The 18,801-nt window shown below is 35.2% G+C and overlaps 2 protein-coding genes and 1 long non-coding RNA gene across 3 annotated transcripts; 2 read left to right on the top strand and 1 right to left on the bottom strand.

Annotated features, from left to right (window-relative positions):
- Positions 1-590: 590 nt before the first annotated feature.
- LOC117577255 (uncharacterized) lies at positions 591-1,330 on the top strand. Its single transcript, XR_007955341.1, has 3 exons — positions 591-689; positions 790-1,132; positions 1,197-1,330. It is a non-coding gene; the product is annotated as an uncharacterized LOC117577255 (long non-coding RNA).
- Positions 1,331-6,580: 5,250 nt separating this feature from the next.
- On the top strand, positions 6,581-17,854 carry LOC127565812 (zinc finger protein 227-like). The gene is made up of 2 exons (XM_052006406.1): positions 6,581-6,662; positions 17,487-17,854. The coding sequence occupies exons 1-2, from the start codon at positions 6,581-6,583 to the stop codon at positions 17,852-17,854; spliced, it is 450 nt and encodes a 149-aa protein (XP_051862366.1).
- Positions 17,855-18,254: 400 nt separating this feature from the next.
- LOC117577254 (zinc finger protein 782-like) lies at positions 18,255-18,695 on the bottom strand. The gene has a single exon (XM_034262241.2). The coding sequence runs from the start codon at positions 18,693-18,695 to the stop codon at positions 18,255-18,257; it is 441 nt and encodes a 146-aa protein (XP_034118132.2).
- Positions 18,696-18,801: the final 106 nt, after the last annotated feature.

Genomic DNA, 18,801 nt, shown 5'->3' on the forward strand with positions numbered 1-18,801 from the left:
TTAACAAAAATAATCAGAATTGTGATCGTCTGCTATTAATTTACTAACGATATATGTGATGAAGCTTACTTTTTTGGTGTTACCAGTTACATGTTATTTGCAAACATTTTCTGTATAAATTTAATACAACTGTTTATTTATTATTATTTAGAATCCTTTGAAAATACCAAGAGTGTGCGACACAAATTTAATCAACTGTTTATTTATTATTATTTAGAATCCTTTGAAAATACCAAGAGTGTGCGACACAAGATGGCTATCCATTGAGAATGCAGTTTCCCGAATCGCGGACCAGTGGACAGAACTAAAACTCCACTTTGAGTTAGCAGCCACTTCTGAGAAGTGTCATAAGGCACATATCCTCAACGGGCTCTATAAAGATGATGTAAATTACCTTTATTTATTATTTTTGAGGCCTAATAAAAACTTTCAAAGTAGAAATGGCAATCCAACCCAACTATATTCGGATGTCATAATGGCCATAAACTCTTTGAAAGTGAAAATTATACCACCTGATTGCGAAATCAATATTTTAAAGGATGACTTTAAAGACAAAGCAGATGCGAACATATATTTAGAGTATGCTTTGAAAAAAAGATTAAAGAACTTAATTTTCAATCACATGAGATGGAAATTAGAACAATTTGTATGGACTTTATTATTGAGTTAATAATCCAACTTCGAGAAAGGTAGTATAATGACTTTGATCTCAGAATTTAAAAATTAACATTTTTATTTTAAGATTGCCAGAAAACATTAAAATAATGCAACACGTCAATTTGTTTTCAGTTCAAAATATGCTAAGACCCTCTAAATCTGAAGATATTCTCGATGTCTTAGAATATTTTGAATGTCAAGACATTGACAACATTAAAATCAAAATGGATAAAATAAATTTTATTAAATGGGAATGTGTGGATGACAACATCAAATTTTGGACTGAAGTCCCGAATTATAAGGACGCTGGGAACCAAAATCCTTTCAATGAATTAGCAGATTTTGCGCTCAAAATCTTTTCCCTGCCATGGTCGAACGCTGAAGTTGAGCGAATATTCTCCCAAATGAATATAGTAAAAAATAAATTACGCAACCGTATGAGCCTTAAGACATTAAATGCGATATTACATATAAGGTTAGATGAATTTGAATAATTTTAAAATAAATTAAATATTAACTTGATATATGTATTTAAACAGGTATGGACTACATAGGCATGACAAATGTTGCCACAACTATGTACTTCCCTACGAGTACTTAGTCAAAATTTCAGCAAACGAGAAGTACACGGATAATATCGAAGCAGATGAATTAGACGAAATTCTAACTATTTTGTAATGTTAAGAAAAAAAGATATAAAATTCTGTTTATTTTAATTTTTTTATTTTTAATTTTAATATTTTATTTTCAAATTAATTAAAAATGTGCATACTGTTTGAAAAAGAACAATTACAAGATTTAGCAATTTTTTTTGGCATTTTTTTTATATTTTTTAGCAATTATTAGCAACTTTTTTTCTCAAATCTAGCAACTTTTACTCCAGAGAATCTGGCAGCACTGATTGACATAAAGGCCTCTCACCATAAAAACGCAAATCTGCTTGCATAGTTCTCCTGATTTTTCATAGCCATCGTCCATAAAACCTTTCACTTCGTCATGGTGGGAATTATATTGTAGCCCTTTCCGTATTGACATCTCATCAAACAATAATACGGCATTCTTATTGTTGTCATCCATTTTTGAAAATATTTCTTTCAATGCATTTATTAAGTGGTTATTCAGACCCGGAGTCATATTTTTGATTGGCGCCCATCTCAATAACGATGATTTCGATGGAAGATTCAAGTCAAGATCATCCCTCATAAATGAATACGCCTTAGCTGAATAAAAATTAATCCTTTGAGCTATTAGTCTTTCTTTATCTTGCCACTTTTTTGTGTTGCTCTTTATCAACATCTTGCAGAATGTGTTTGAATTCTCTGATAATCCTTTCTTGTCGAGAATTCCAAATAGATTGCTGTCATTTTTTTTATATTTTAAATATTTCAGTTCAGTTTCTTACTTTTTCATTTCTTAATTTCATTTGTAGCAGCCTTATATACATATTATTCTTTCTTTTCTCTTTATTCAGTTTTTCAATAGTTGACCAGTATTTGTTCCTATAATGCATTTCGTTTTGCTCTTTTCTTAGGCAATTGTCGCAAAAGTTATTATCATTATTTTTGTTTTTGTTTTCATATATTGGGCTCTCTGCCATTTCCACACAATCAATGCTTGTGGGCTCCGGTGGCTTATGTGCACTTTGAAAAATTGAAATTGGTTCAATCTCTTCACAAAATGAAAACACATCAGTGCTCTCTGTGAACAAACAAGTATTTACATTTAGCTTCGGCTCATCTACTAAACGCAGAGTCGGCAAAGCCCCTGCTTTTAATTTTTTACCCCCTAAATACTTCGACTCAAAATGTATGTTACATATTACCGCCCTGTCAATATTGACTCCCTTCTCCAATTTACATTTCGAAACCCATTCGCGACGGAGAGTTTCATTTTTCGGGAAGCGGAACAAACGGACAGGAAAGTACTCTGAGCTATCCCTATAGCTTCGCTGGCATGAATCAATGCTGCAAGTCAACCCACTTTTCCTGACATCTTTTTTTATTACATTAGCCATTTTAATATTTTATAAATTTAAAAAATGCAAGCAATTTATCTCTCTAAAAATCGACGCAAGTCTTACCACACGCAGACAAATTAGAAAGAACAAGAAAAGCGCGGTTGAATAATGCAAAAGAAAATAGACAAAAAAAACAACAAATTGGCCAATCACTTTGTTTTCCATATACATGTGTACATACATATTTGCATATATGTATGTACATACATATGCATGTCACACAAGCTTATGGTAAATTATTAAGAAGAAGAAAAGCGCGGTCAAAATGGCGGAAAAGACAATTTGTCAAATCAAAAAAAAAACAGATCAAACTGTCGACAAACAAAAATAACAATTGGCGCGTGCCAATCACTTGCAGTTGGAACAACAACTCTTGCAATGTGTATAGTATAGACTGTATACACTGTGTATACACTGTATACACATGCACACGGGCAAGCTACACACACATACAACCACCTAAATTCTAGACAGTTTGGCATTTAGAACTATGTATATAACATTTCTGAAATTAATAATAATTACTTTATTATCTGCTAATAATTAAAAAAAAGTATAATATATTTGTAATATATTGTTTTTATTTTTATATTTGTAATATTTTAGTTAGTAAAATATTGAATCAAAAATTTTAATAAAAAAAAAATGTATAAATATTTTTATTTTTAAAAGTTTGCTTTATTAAATACATGTTTGTAAATCATGTAATAATACAATTTATACAATATAATACAATTACAGAAAAATATTAAAAACATAATTACAATAAAATATTAATTAATTAATAATTTTTAATATTTATATTTACATATTTTACCAGTTTTAATTTTAATTTATTAGAAAATTTTTTAGCGAAAATGAAAATTAAAACTAAATTCCAAAAATGTATTTATCTTTAAAAAAAAGATTGAACTTTTAATAATAATAATTGTATTATTTATATTTTCTCGAATTTTCTGAAATGTTATTGTTATCTTAAAATATAAAAAACAAAATTTTAAAGTTCAAACTTTTTTAAATAGAGTTTTAAAAAGTGCTTGCAAAAAGGATTTTGTAAATCATCAAAAATCAATGCGCTATTAGATTTTACTTCTGTCAGTAAACTTGAAAGGGAATGAAAAAATTTAAATCCCATTAAAAACAAAATATACATATATTCTCGATCGGGAGTTGAACCCAGACCCACAACAGTCCTTGTGCAAGTGCCATTTAACTGCAAACATATAGAACGCGAGCAATTGTTGTTGTCTTCATCTTCAAGACTTTCGTTGCGGCAAAACAAAATTGACGTGCGCTAGCTGCTTGTCAGTGAGGCAACTGCACGTTGCAAAACTTCATATGCATACACATACTGATACAGGCGAGCATGTAGATACATACACGCATACATAGCTCGACAGTGAGATACCCGCTACCCATTTTGAATAAAAGCAATATATTTTGCGGTATTATTCTCAAAATATAACAAATATACGACAAAAATACTAAAAAATATATCTTGGGGTATTATTTTTAAAATATACAAAATATACTACTACTATCGATATAGTACACTATTCAAAATATACCATAGACGCCACAAAGTACCAGATTGTCGGCCAAAGCAACTAAGAGTTCTAGTAAGTAGGCGTTTTTGCCCATACAAAAGTATTTTTTTAATAACTTCGACAATCTGATCGCAACCAAATTTTGAGGTATCATAACTACTATAGCAATTATTGTATATACCGGCCGGGACTCGAACTCTCCACCACAATTACTATCAGTGTTGCCGGAATTTCATCGGCTGAAATAGATAGAACAAATATGCTAGAAAAGGCTAAACAAAAAATATAAAACTAAGGGGGCGAATGTGTTGACTTCTCCATCGTCTCTGTACTCCAAAACTTTATCCCAAAACTTTATTGTGTTATTGGTATTTTTCCATTTTACAAAATTAATTTTCTCATAACACAACCTAATAGCTTTAATATTTTTCTCATTGAAGTATTCCAATATCTCGAAAACGTCTGGTTTGTTCGTCCGGAGCATGTTATCGACAGAGAAAATGTTTAATTTCCTTAGAACATTAAAGTTGTCTGGTAATCTGAAAGCACACAAAAGTAAGCTTAGTCTTAAATAGATAATTAACCATATTCTATTGTTACTGTTCTCTTAACTGCGTGATTAATTTAATGACGAAATTTATTCAATTTCTGCGAATAGTTTGTTGACTGGATTTAAATAAACATTCTTTGATTTTCTTCTCAAATTCATAGCCTAAAACTAAATCATGTTCCACCACGTTTTCAAAATCATCCACTAAAATATCTGTTTTTACATTAGGTGGAATTACTTTAGTTTTCAAGGAGTTAATGTAAAGTATTAAATTGTCCAACAATTTTGAGGAATTAACATTATTACCCTGAAACAACTTATTTAGGGATTGCATATCTATCAATATAGGTTTTAAAAATATCAAATATAACAAGTTAACATTGCAATAACATGCATGCAAAAGTTTCGCCTTGTGACAACTTGTGGCTTGTAGAGCAAAATGTAATTTCAGCTCGGTCTACTGATCCAAAATCCTTGTAACAGCTGCTTCTATTGACAGCCATCTGGTATCAGAAACTCTTGGAATCTTCAATGGAGCCTATGAAAACGAAATATAATTATAATTATAATTTAAAGGAAAGAAACTAACAGGGCTTTAACAAATATTTCATAGAACAAAATTCTAAACATGGGTTAGCTAAAACACAGTGGGATATTAGTACGTTTGTTGGGACAATCACAAGTACACATTTTGAATTTATATATACCTGGTCATTATTCAAACATTAATATACATACCTTTGTAATTAATTTGCTGAATAGAGCTTTTGGCGAACCACGAATATGTATCGTGAACAAGAAATTCTAACGAATGGTTTACTGCTAGTTGAATGGAGTATAGTACCACATTCAAAATATACCATAGATGACACAATATACCAAATTGTCGGATAAAGCCAATACAAAAGTATTTATTTAATACCTTCCACAATTTTTTGATCAGCTAAAAATTTTCAGCAATCTAATTTTCAGGACTCATAAATACTATAGATATTATTGTATACACCAGAATTCGCAGCTCTAACTTTTTGATTTGCGGGGGCGGAAGTGGGCGTGGAAAAAATTTGAAACAAACTTGAATGCTGTCGAAAAAAATTATAGCTCTATCTCTTATAGTCTCTGAGATCTAGGTGTTCATACGGACAGGCGGACATGGCTGTTGACGCTGATCAAGAATATATATACTTTATAGGGTCGGAGATGCCTCCTTCTACCTGTGACATACATTTCCTGTCGTCACAAAGGTATACTTGTAATACCATTCTACCCTATGGGTAGCGGGTATAAAAATACCGCAATATTTTGCTTTTATAGTGCATCTCACAGTCACAGAGCACACTCGACTGTAACTTTATGTTTTTAATAAGATAAATAAATAAATAATTTCATGATAATATATTCCATAAAATGCATTGACATTTTTTCTAATTGGAACATCAAAAACGCTAAATGCCAAAAATGTGCCCCATAGTGCATGGCTATGTTTTAAAAACATGCAAGATTTAAAATCGTATACATTATGTTTTCGCAATATATGGTCTCACACCTCTTTACTAGAGACTCTTTATCCCAATACCGTTGGGTAGCGGGGTCTCAGAGTTAAGCACACTTGACTGTAGCCTTCTTGTTTTTCATGTTCTTGAATGATCAGCTTAAAAGTATGCAATATTTCGTTCTCCAATTACAAATTTGTATGGCATAATTGCATGTTTGTTTACATAAATTAAAAACGTAAACAGTACATTTTATTTGTTCGCCTGTTGCAATTCTCAAGTGGTTCTGGACGGGAGCTGGACATTATCACTCTCAATGCGGGATGGCGCCGCAACCGCTTGTCCGTCGTCCAATTCCAATCCAACTCTTCATCGTTGCTATCTTCAGAGCATTCATCGTTAGTGTCCTGGCCGAAAGCCTTCCTAATGAAATTTCGAAAATTACAAATCAATTGAATTTGGCATGGCAACTGCAGCAGTCGCGTTAGCTTCCACTGCACATTGGGATGAAATGCCTTTTTGGCCATAACCGTAATTTTAAAGCTAGAAAAATGAAACTTGGAGAATTTGCTGCTTATATTATTTGTGAATTTCGGATTTTTTTTTTACACTACAACCATGCCTTCCTTGCCGCCCACATAATAGAACTGCTGTATTTATACAATTCATATTAATTATACTCTTCATTTTTTCAAATTCTTATATTTTAATATTTTTGCATATTATAACATAGCTTAATTAACGAAAACTTAAAAATAAGTACATAAACTTGTATTAATATAAACGTTCTTCTTCTAAATCAAAATCAAAATATGGTATACTTTTAATCTCGTCTTCAACACTATATACTTGGGCTGCATCTTCTGGTTTTGGAGAAACTAAAAGTGCAATAACTTCACTTGGCAATGAGTGTGATTTTGAACTCTTTTTTTGAGGCATGCATTTTTCCTGGCATGCAAAATCCTATCGCGCTTGTAATATTTGTTGCGAGCCTCAGATGCGTTTTCGCCTAAGCAACTAACAGGAAGTACAGATGATTTAATTATTTCTGGACCATGAACTAAAATTTTGTGGACCGTAGCGGTCATTGGATACCACGGATATTTAATTAAATGCAAACGCAGCGTTTCTTCACAAAATTTCTTAAACCTATTTAAACAAACGTCATATTCGCATGATAAAACTATTAAAATGATATGTAGTTTGTTTAAAAGATCCTCATCCAGTTGTAATATTGTGGCAAATAATTTAACATCCGAAAATGCTCTTAGTGCCGTATTGCCATCGTTCGAATTTCCAGAACCATTCTGACTTGGTTTGTTAATATGTAACCCCATTTCAGACCAAAGCTTTCGCTCAATGTCCTTCTTGCGTGCCATCATAATTTCTTTCTCAGAGTCCGTACTAATTCGCCACTTTTGAATACTAACACGATATGAGATGTTGAGAACGAATTCCAAAAACCTAATCCATGCGTGGAGAGGACTAACTCCGTACTGATAAGAATTTGGTTTAGGCTTGAACTTTTGACTGTTAACCTCTGTTTCTTTTAAAAAGTCCTTTGGAGTGGCACCACAAATTGGACAGGATTGTGTTGAATTAGTGCCCGTTAATGTATTCAACACCTTTCCATCGATGAGCGTCATGTGTAATTCGAATCGAACTTCCACTCTCAATTGTTCCGCCTCATACATAAATGGCTTTAAGTCTTTTATTTGCGAATCCAAAAGAAATTTGGAATTCAAAATATGATCCCGGCTTTCTTTAGCAAACTCAATTTTTAGCGGCCTGCAATATCTAACGGATTGTGGATATCTGTTTCTCCAAATAATTCTCCCAATTTGATCCACCATTTGAAGGGGAATTATGGTAGTGACAAACAAAGATTGGTCCAGGCAAATGGGTTCGGTATCATTAAAGCTTTGCTTATAAACGCTCTGTCCGGTTGAACCGTCAAAACCATAGCTTACTATAAGCTTTACTTTACTTATATCAAGAAATTGTTGGAAAACTGGCTTTTGATATAAAATGATCAGAGATGCAGTATGGTTTAGTAAGTTCTGCATTGGCACTTCGGCAATAGTATCTGATACGCTTATATCTATATGCCGACACTTTTCCTTAGCTTGTCTCACCTTTTCGTAGCTTGGATATATATTGCAATTTTTTTCGATACTCTTTAAGCGTATGTTAATATACATATTGCTGCTTTTAAAACGAGTTTTCTTTAATAAATGCTAAGGCCTCATCAGGTGATAATGGTATAGGCTCTTTCAATGAAAATTGTTGCCTTAATTTTGAACTGTCAGGACTATTTATTGTCGTATTTAAAATGTGAGAAATATCCGTATTTTTTGCCTTCTTAACGGACATAGCAGCTGCTTCAACAAGTAGAAGTGTTGAATTTTCCTTTGCAAGTTCGGAAGCAAGTTTTCTTTTATGCCGTAAACTTCCTTCGTCATAAGAGACCCGAGGTCGTCCACCAAGATTACGATAACAATCATCTTTTGAATAAAATATTAGCTCGAAACGACGAATATTTCGGTGTGCTTTGGTCAGCAGTCTCTTAACTTAAACAATAAAGGTTTTTATTTTGTTTTTAATCACCTCCAAATCGTTTGCCGAAAATTTTGGGATTACTTCGACGCAAACCCAGTCAAAAGTAGCGTTGACGTTGCGATTTTTATCCAGCCAAACTTCTAGCAAGTCACCTCGACGAATAGCAACCTTGCTTGCATCTATTGAAATTCAAGCAAATTAATTAAATGCTACCTGAATATACACATAATAACTCATACTACCACATAAGTTGTTATTTGAATCCTGTTGTATCTTGCTAGATATGCTCCACGAAACACAAATATTTTAAGGTTAGAATCAACAAAATACTGTTTACGTATTTCATTAAAAACATGACAACACAAAAGCACATATAATTAAACACTTATACAAATATTTTCTACATACCATGCGAAACATTTTCCATTTTAAGGTATTTTAATTGGTCAAACTGTTTACAAATACGAGAACGCCAAAATTTAGTAACTTCACTAATCAGCAAGCTTGCACGCACCACGTGGCAAGAACAGCTGACTTTAAACAGCTGGTGCAAGACGAGGGCTGCGCAATAAAATTCAAATTAAATATTTTCGATGTCTAGGGACATTTCTAAGCTGGAAATAATTGCAACATTATTGATATATTAACTTGAACTTTTTAGGTTTTTGCCAAAATAAAGGCATTTCATCCCAATGTGCACTGGCGATAAAGCACATAGCCAACAGTGGTGTCATTTCCGCTTTTTTCCCGTTAGATTTGGATTTTTTTGAAGTGTTATTGCGTGAAAAATATGAAAACAGCGGGCAGCGGGAATTCTGGATTTTTGACCAAATTTAAGCAGCTTTTTTTTTAGTTTACTTTTACTCAAATTTTAGTAATGTTTAAATTGAATTTAAACATCTAAAATGTTAAAAATGTATTTCTATCGACAGAATATCGATATTTACTTGGATCGAATAACTTCCCTCAAAAGTTTGCACCTAAATTGGAGCGTCTTGCATCACTAACATTGTGAAATTCGCTTGCACTAAAACAAATTGACGATGCCAAAAGAAGTCTACAAGCTACGAGTGGTTTTGAATTTCTTTTCCTGTTTTATTTTCTTTTGTGATAATTGCAAAAATTAACAAATTCGTATGCAAACCAAAAAATTAACGAATTTATATATTTTATCATAAAACAGAACAAGTTGCTAAAATCAATCTTAGCTTTTAATATAGTGCTAACCCAAAGCTTTAAGAATAACCTTCACTTATTTTTATATCCGCTACCCAATAGGGTAGAAGGGTATTATAACTTTGTGCCGGCAGCAAAATGTATGTAACAGGTAGAAGGAGGCATCTCCGACCCTATAAAGTGTATATATATTCTTGACCAGCGTCAACAGCCAAGACGATCTAGCCATGTCCGTCTGTGTGTATGAATATTTATACCCGCTACCCATAGGGTAGAAGGGTATTATAACTTTGTGCCGGCAGGAAATGTATGTAACAGATAGAACGAGGCATCTCCGACCCTTTAAAGTATATATTATATATTCTTGATCCGCGTCAACAGCCGAGACGATCTAGCCATGTCCGTCTGTGTGTCTGTCCGTCAGTCCGTATGAAACACTGGATCTCAGATACTATAAGATATAGAGCTATAATTTTTTTCGACAGCATTTGTTATGTTTGCACGCAGATCAAGCTTGTTTCAAATTTTTGCCACGCCCCCTTCCGCCCCTGCAAATCAAAAAAATCGAATAACAAGCGTAATTTTAAAGCTAGAGTTGCGAATTTTAATATACAGTGGATCGCAGCTTATTTCGTGCAGTCGCAAACTGAAAGTTTGAACCTTCACTGCTACTAAACCATCAAAGATATTTCAAAAATTTAAATGAAGGTTGGTACAGCAGAATTTGTAGATTTGAAATTAAAAAGAAAAAATTTCTTAATTACAAAAGTAAAACATTGAGATAAAAAAAAAAATGTTGGGCTTTTTTTATGCCGCAGCTTATTTCGTGCACTTCAAGAATTTTTATTTAAAAATTCGAAAAATTAGTCTAATATTTTGTGTTGCCTCCTCTCTGCTTTAGGACAGCCTTCAGACGGGTTTCCATTGACGATACCCAATGGCAAAAAATTCCAGTCGAAACGACCAAAAAATTGGTATCGTCAATGGAAACCCGTCTGAAGGTAGTATACTTTTGTATGGGCAAAAACGCCTACTTACTAGGGCTCTTAGTTGCTTTGGCCGACAACATACATTGTGCCGTCTATGGTATATTTTGGATGGTGTGCTGTATCGATATACCAAACATACCATTCGGTATATTTTTTAGTATTTCGGTATATTTTGAAAATAATACCGCAATATTTTGCCCCTTATTAAAAATGGGTAGCGGGTATCTCACAGTCGCACACTCGACTGTAACTTTCTTACTTGTTTTTTTTCGACAGCATTTGTTATGTTTGCACGCAGATCAAGTTTGTTTCAAATTTTTGCCATCAGCGGTGTATGTCCGTTCTTATTGTGATCCTTAACGTTGGCGGCATGCTTCAGCAGTATTTTCATCACATCCACATGACCGCCCGCGCTGGCAACTATGAGCGGCGTGTTGCCAGTGGCACAAAATATACCATAGACGGCACAATTTACCAGATTGTCGGCCAAAGCAACTAAGAGTTCTAGTAAGTAGGCGTTTTTGCCCATACAAAAGTATTTTTTTAATAACTTCGACAATCTGATCGCAACCCAATTTTCAGGTATCATAACTACTATAGTAATTATTGTATATACCAAAATTCGCAACTCTAGCTTTAAAATTACGCTTTTTATTCGATATTTTCGATTTGAGGGGGCGGTCCTAACAATTCGCGGTCCTAACAATTCACCTATACTTTATGGGGTCGGAGATGCCTCCTTCTACCTGTTACATACATTTCAAAGTGTTACAAACATTTCGGTGCAAAGTGATAATACCCTTTTACCCTATGGGTAGCGGGTATAAACATTCATACCAAAAGTTCTCAGAAGAGTTTACTCTAAAACTGTGACAAGCCCATCTCCGATTTAAATTGTCGCTGAGCTTAAACCCCAGCATGTTCATTCAGTTTTTAAGTTCTCCAGGACAGTTGACGGCATCGTTAAGCCTACCTGAGAAATCGTGATTACATTTGATCTTTACAGTATACCTAGCAAACTGACAAACTGACTCACTCCAAACCCTATGAGATGCAAAAAATGTCAACTGTTGGGTCACACTGCTAAGCACTGTAAAACTACTGCCACTTGCGTATCATGCAATCTAGTTCCACATCACCCCGATCCCTACACTCGCACTTTCTGCGCCAACTGTAACGGTGAGCACGTCGCCTCCTCTCCTAATTGCCCTCAGTACCTCTACCAAAGAGAACTACTCAAAATTAAAACAACACAAAAATGCAGTATGCGGGAAGATCGCATATTATTGGAACAACAACAACCAAAATCAACCGCTACCTCTTCGTCTTATGCTGCTACTGCAGCAGGTCAACAAACTTCAGTCTCTCCGGCGAGCAAAGCAAACCAGCCAAAAACTACAGTTACTTGTGATAAGAAAGTTACTCTCAGAGAACGTTCCAATACGCTCTACCAGGCGGTGCCCACTGCCTCTACGTCATCGTCAATATTACCTCTCTCCGATATTGTCGAAGTCAACCTATCAAAATGTCGTGCTCTTAGATTAGCAGCAAACGAATTTATAGATTCGCTACAAACTCATCATAATAACACAAACAATATTCTCAATTCACATGAACCTATTTCTCCCATAAATAATACAACTGAACTTTCGGACTCATTAATTTTTGATGAGACTTTGACTCGTAGTCAAGCCTCCCCATTGGTTTTTCCTTATCTTGCGAACATAAACATACCCCTTTTAATTTAGATGTCTATTAAAATCGTGCAATGTTATACAAATGGTATTTTAAATAATTATAATGAACTTACACTCTTGTTAATGGACCAATCACCCGATGTTCTATGTTTGCAAGAAACTCACTTGCCTCATAATTCTAACAACTCCATCTGCCCTAGGGCATACACTGGTTACTTTTTCAACTTACCACAAAACACGTCGGCCAAGCAAGGCGTCGGTGTTCTCATTAAACGTCATATTCCACATACCCACACAACTCTTAACTCCCATATTCTCTGTTCAGCTTTATAGCCGAATATTGGTAATATCATTACTATTATCAACGCATACGAGTATATTCCTCCTTGCCAGTCTTTCTCAAGCAACGAAACTTCTGCTATCATTGACCAAATCAATGGGCCTCTGATGATGGTGGGAGACTTTAATGCATAGAGCCCCTTATGGGGTATATCTGTTTCCAGTCGCCGCGGAAAGAACATTGAGCGCGCCATTGCGGATAAAAATTTGGTTGTCCTTAACAACGGTTCGGCAACCCATCTTTCAACTCACCATTCCTTCACCCATGTTGATGTTTCAATTATATGTATGTCCCCAAATTACTCACAGGTGTAGCTTGGTTATCCTAGATAATCTGCACGGCAGTGATCACTTCCCTATAACCATATTCCTTTCCGTCCAATTCTATCCCGACAACTCCCCCCATCTGCCCAAATATCAGACAGATTTTACAAACTGGACGATTATTGAAAACGAATCTGAAAAATTTGTGCGCAACTGGAAAACTGTGTGCTTGAATCACCAAGTAGCTCGGGTTACCAAATGTATTAGAGCTGCAGCCAATTGTAGTATCCCCCAAACTAAACCGAGTTCCTTGGTAGAATCATTCCCTCTAGCAGCTAAGAGACGAAAAGGAGCGCCTGTTTCACACTTTCAAAAATCAAATGTCATCCGCTTCGCTTATAAAATATAAAAAAGCTCAGTTTAAAAAGGCTGTACTGTCGGCTAAGCGTCGATGTCTTTAAAATTTCACCTCACGTATGCATATCTCCGCTTTCCACCTCAAAGAAGGTTTGGTCTGATATAAAACGACTATCCGGCGCTCCGTCCATCCCTATAAAATGTATTCAAACAGACTCAGGTCTTGTTACCTGACCCCACCAAATTGCCAAAGAGACCAGCATGTAGTACGTTTATCCGTCTGCGAATCGGTCACACTCAATGCACACACGGACACCTTTTTAACCTGCACAACACAACCTCCATGCCCACTCTGTGGTGGCAGCCTAACTGTGGATCATATCCTCCATACCTGTTTCCGAGTTTGGTTCCCAGATACCTTTCCGCCTCCTACAAACCCCTTCAAATGATAATATAATGAAAATGTGTAATTTTATAATGAAAACTAAATTTAAGGTATAATAAGTACAGATACTTTTTCGAGTCGAAGGCCCCAGCAGCCAGTAGTCTCTTCTCTATTAAATGTAGTATTAAATACTAGATTTAATATAATAAAATAAAAATAAATAATTTGCCTCGCATAAGTAGATTACTTTTAAATACACCCATAAATAAAAACAAGTAAGATAGCTGCAGTCGATCGGCTGAGAAATACCCGTCATGCATTTTGCAGTATTTTGAAAATATACTAGATTAATAATATTATTAATATCGATATACTTTTTTTTCTCGAAATACTCCAGATTATCAACCAAAGCAACTAATATGAAATTGTTACATAAATAATTGATCAAATTTCTCCCCACATACTTAGCTGACGAAATGAATGGCTCTAAAGAAAATAGAAATACTTTCGAGATATACGAAAATATGATAAAATAGTCGCAGAAAAAGGAGCTAACTTTACGGAAACAAAAATATGGTTCCGAACTGAAGCTGACATCGGAAAAAGTCAAGGCCGAAAGTTTGTATAATCAAGCCGAAAGTGATCTGAAATTGGCGCAGAAAACTTGCCAAGCAAGAATTAGAAAACTTGATGCAGGAACACCGCAAAGAAGTCTGTGATCTGAAAGAGCAAAAGACCGTACTCGAAACGAAAAATGTTGGCTTGCAGAAGGAACTGGAGACCTTGAAGGCGACAATGAAAAGAATGCGACAATGAAAGAAAAGCCATGTGTAGAGAGAAAGAAGCTTGTCAATCGCAAGTACATACGCTTCTGAAGGACATACAGTCATATGAACTGCAGCAAGATAGAGAACAACGATCGGCGATACGCAGTGCAGAAAAACTAAAGAAGGAATTGCAAAAGCTGCAGACGCATAACGGAACGCATTAAAAAAAAAATTGAAATTTTGAGGAACCAATTGAAAAACATGGAACAAAAGATGCACATAAAAGTTATAAATAATATTAACATGCGTTCCCAAAAAATAATGGAGGAAAAAGAATTAACTTTGTTAAAAACCAAATTTGACGAAGCAAAAAAATTTTCGTTGAAAATAATCTAATAAATAAATAATAATAATATTCTATTTAATAAAATTGCGTTAAATTTATTTAATTAATATATTTTTGGCAGATTCGCATTTTAAATTTGATTTGCTTCTCTGGAATTTGATTTGCTTCTCTGGAAAATGAAATCAAAAATTATGTTTTGTGACTCCATACCTTGATGCCCAGTTAATAATTTATTCTTCACAAAGTTATGATTAAATGTGAAATTAAGAATAAGTTTAAAGATATACAACTCCAAAATTTAAATCAAAATTCATAAAATTTGTATGTATTCCAAATTATCTACTGTGGTATGCACATATATCGAAGTTACACTGTAACCAGAGTAACACTAAATACTTAAACAGCAAGTTCTCTGTTGTTACCGGAACACATAAAACAGGGTCGGATAATGCATTGACACTTTAATGTAAACAAAACAACAAATGTCCAGCGCAGTTCAATGCACTGCAATATGATGTCACTTGAACTGCAGCCGGCACATCAAAAACCCGCGTCAGCATAAACGCCGGCCACTGACCGCTGTCTGTCAGCGGGTGTACATAACACATGCTCCTCTATATATTACATATATATATATAATTATATATTAAAAACCACTTATGTATAATAAGCAGCGCTGCCGCCACTTCTTCAACGAAACAGCGACTTAGCAGCGTCTCAACAAGTTTACTTAACATTAAGAAGCAATGTAAGAAATCAATCGGAAATGAAGCGAATCTCGCTCGTGGTTTAAAACAAACAAAACATCCCACGTTCAGTTATTCTACACTACATATGAAAAAAAATTTAAGAAAGAAAATATTTCCCGTAGGCGTGTACCTGCCCACTTTTCCAAAATTATTCTAAGAAATTTCCTTGATTCAAATAAAAAACAAGTAAGAAAGTTACAGTCGAGTGTGCTCGACTGTGAGATACCCGATACCTATTTTTAATAAAGGCAAAATATTGCGTTATTATTTTCAAAATATACCGAAAATACTAAAAATATACCAAATGGTATGTTTGGTATATCGATATAGTACACCATTCAAAATAGACGGCACAATGTACCAGATTGTCGGCCAAAGCAACTAAGAGCCCTAGTAAGTAAGCGTTTTTGCCCATACAAAAGTATTTCTTTAATAACTTCCACAATTTTTATCTGATCGCAACCAGCTACTATAGTAATTATAGTACATACCAAAACTTTAGCTTTAAAATTACGCTTGTTATTCGATTTTTTTGATTTGCGGGGGCGGAAGTGGGCGTGGCAAAAATTTGATTGGAATGTTTGATCGCGAAAACCGAGGAACAGTTTCATTTCAAGATTTTGGAGCACTTTGGAAATATGTAACCGATTGGCAAAATTGTTTTCGGTCATTTGACAGAGACAATTCCGGAAATATTGATAAACATGAACTAAAGACTGCGCTTACATCATTTGGTTATCGTCTTTCCGACCACCTTGTTGAAGTTCTTTTACGTAAATTCGATCGATTTGGTCGTGGGACTATTCTTTTTGACGATTTTATTCAATGTTGCATTGTCCTCTATGTAAGTATATGTATATCTTGGACATCTATGTATATATGTATGCACTGTGCCAAACTTAATTACGAATTATTTTCTGCCACTAATATATTTATAACATTTTTATACCCGCTACCCATAGGGTAAAAAGGTAGATCTCAGAGACTTTAAAAGATAGAGCCATAATTTTTTTCGACAGCATTTGTTATGTTTGCACGCAGATCAAGTTTGTTTCAAATTTTTGCCACGCCCACTTCCGCCCCCGTAAATCAAAAAATCGAATAACAAGCGTAATTGTAAAGCTAGAATTGGTATATACAATAATAAGTATAGTATTTATGATTCCTGAAAATTTGGTTGCGATCAGATAAAAAATGCCGAAGTTATTAAAGAAATACTTTTGTATGGGCAAAAACGCCTACTTACTAGGGGTCTAATTTGCTTTGGCCGACAATCTGGTATATTGTGCCGTCTATGGTATATTTTGAATGCGGTACTATATCGATATACCAAATATACCATTTGGTATATTTTTAGGTGTTTTAGTATATTTGGTATATATTAATAATAATACCCCAAAATATATTTTTAGTATTTTCGGTATATTTTGAAAATGATACCGCAATTTTTTGCCTTTATTAAAAATGGGTAGCGGGTATCTCACAGTCGAGCACACTCGACTGTAACTTTCTTACTTGTTTTTTTTTGTAGATGTGCAGCAAGCAGCTGAGCACGAGTAACTCCTTTAAATATCACATGCAATTGCATGGCGAGGATCGTTCCTATGTGTGCAACATTTGCGGGATTCATTCAAGACACGCAACGCAAACGATGGCCATGCAACGCTTCACAATCCCAACAAATGTCGCACGTGCGGCAAAACGTATCGTCAGGCCTCTTCGCTGCGCTCCCATCTCTTGAGCCACACCGGTGTCAAGCCCTTCACCTGCGACATATGCGGAAAGGGTTTAACACAGAAGTCCGGCTACAAGAAGCACATGCTGACGCAGACGGGCGAAAAGCCGCACACCTGCGACAGCTGTGGACGCAGCTTCCGCTACTCCAGCAATTTGATTGCCCACAAACGTTCGCATTCCCGCAAAGTTTGTGCCGTTGATCAACAAAAGGAGCAGCTCGAATAATGCTATATGTACGACTATATATATATATAGAAGCCACCACGAAGCCAAAACACTTCCATCTTATGAAAACCTTATGTACAAGAATCAACAAACATCAATCGGCAAATTGCTGTTAAGTTTAGTTCTAAGTGATTAAGATTAGAATTCGGCTGGCACCGCATTTTCCATTTTGGATATTCATGCCCTGCGGCAAACTTAATATTCACATAGAATAAGTAAAGTACATTTTGATATTTTTTAAATGTGGAAATTCGAAAGATTTGACAGCGAAAGTTTTCCTTGTAATTTCACTTATTATTGTTGAAATTATTTTATCTTTGTGTGGGTGTGGACACCTGCTGATCACTGACATCGGGCATTGTGCTTCCGCTCATCACCGTGCGACGTCTAGCGACCGTCGTTAACCGTTCCGATTGCTGTTGCTGCGACGGCGACAATTGCGATTGGGACTGTGCTGAGCATGGGTGCGCATGTGTGCCGCCAGGCTAGAGGTGGTCAGATAGAAGCGTTCACAGATGTTACACTGATCTTGCGATTGGGACTGTGCTGAGCTATTGGTTGTGCCGCCGCCGCCGACGCTGCTGCTGATGGTGGCAGTGACGGGCGCCTCCTTATTATGGACACGCATATGGATACTGAGGCCTTTCTTGGTTGGGAATGCCTTCATGCATTTGTCGCACTTGAAGGGCTTTTCGCCCGAATGACTGATTTTATGTTGCCGGACCGCATACGGCCGCTCCCCGGTTTGCGTCAGTTTGTGGCGACGCAGATGATCGAAGGCCGCATAGCTGCGTCCGCATTGATCGCATTTATACGGCTTGTCCTCGGCATGGGTGCGCATGTGTCCCGCCAGGCTAGCGCCTTACAAATTATTTAAAATAGCAAAAAATAGCAAATTTTTTTTGTGAAATAGCCAACATAACAGGCTCCTGCAAAATTGAGTGGTT

This window comes from Drosophila albomicans, chromosome 2R, assembly GCF_009650485.2.
Source record: "Drosophila albomicans strain 15112-1751.03 chromosome 2R, ASM965048v2, whole genome shotgun sequence".
NCBI classification, from domain to species: Eukaryota; Metazoa; Arthropoda; class Insecta; order Diptera; family Drosophilidae; genus Drosophila; species Drosophila albomicans.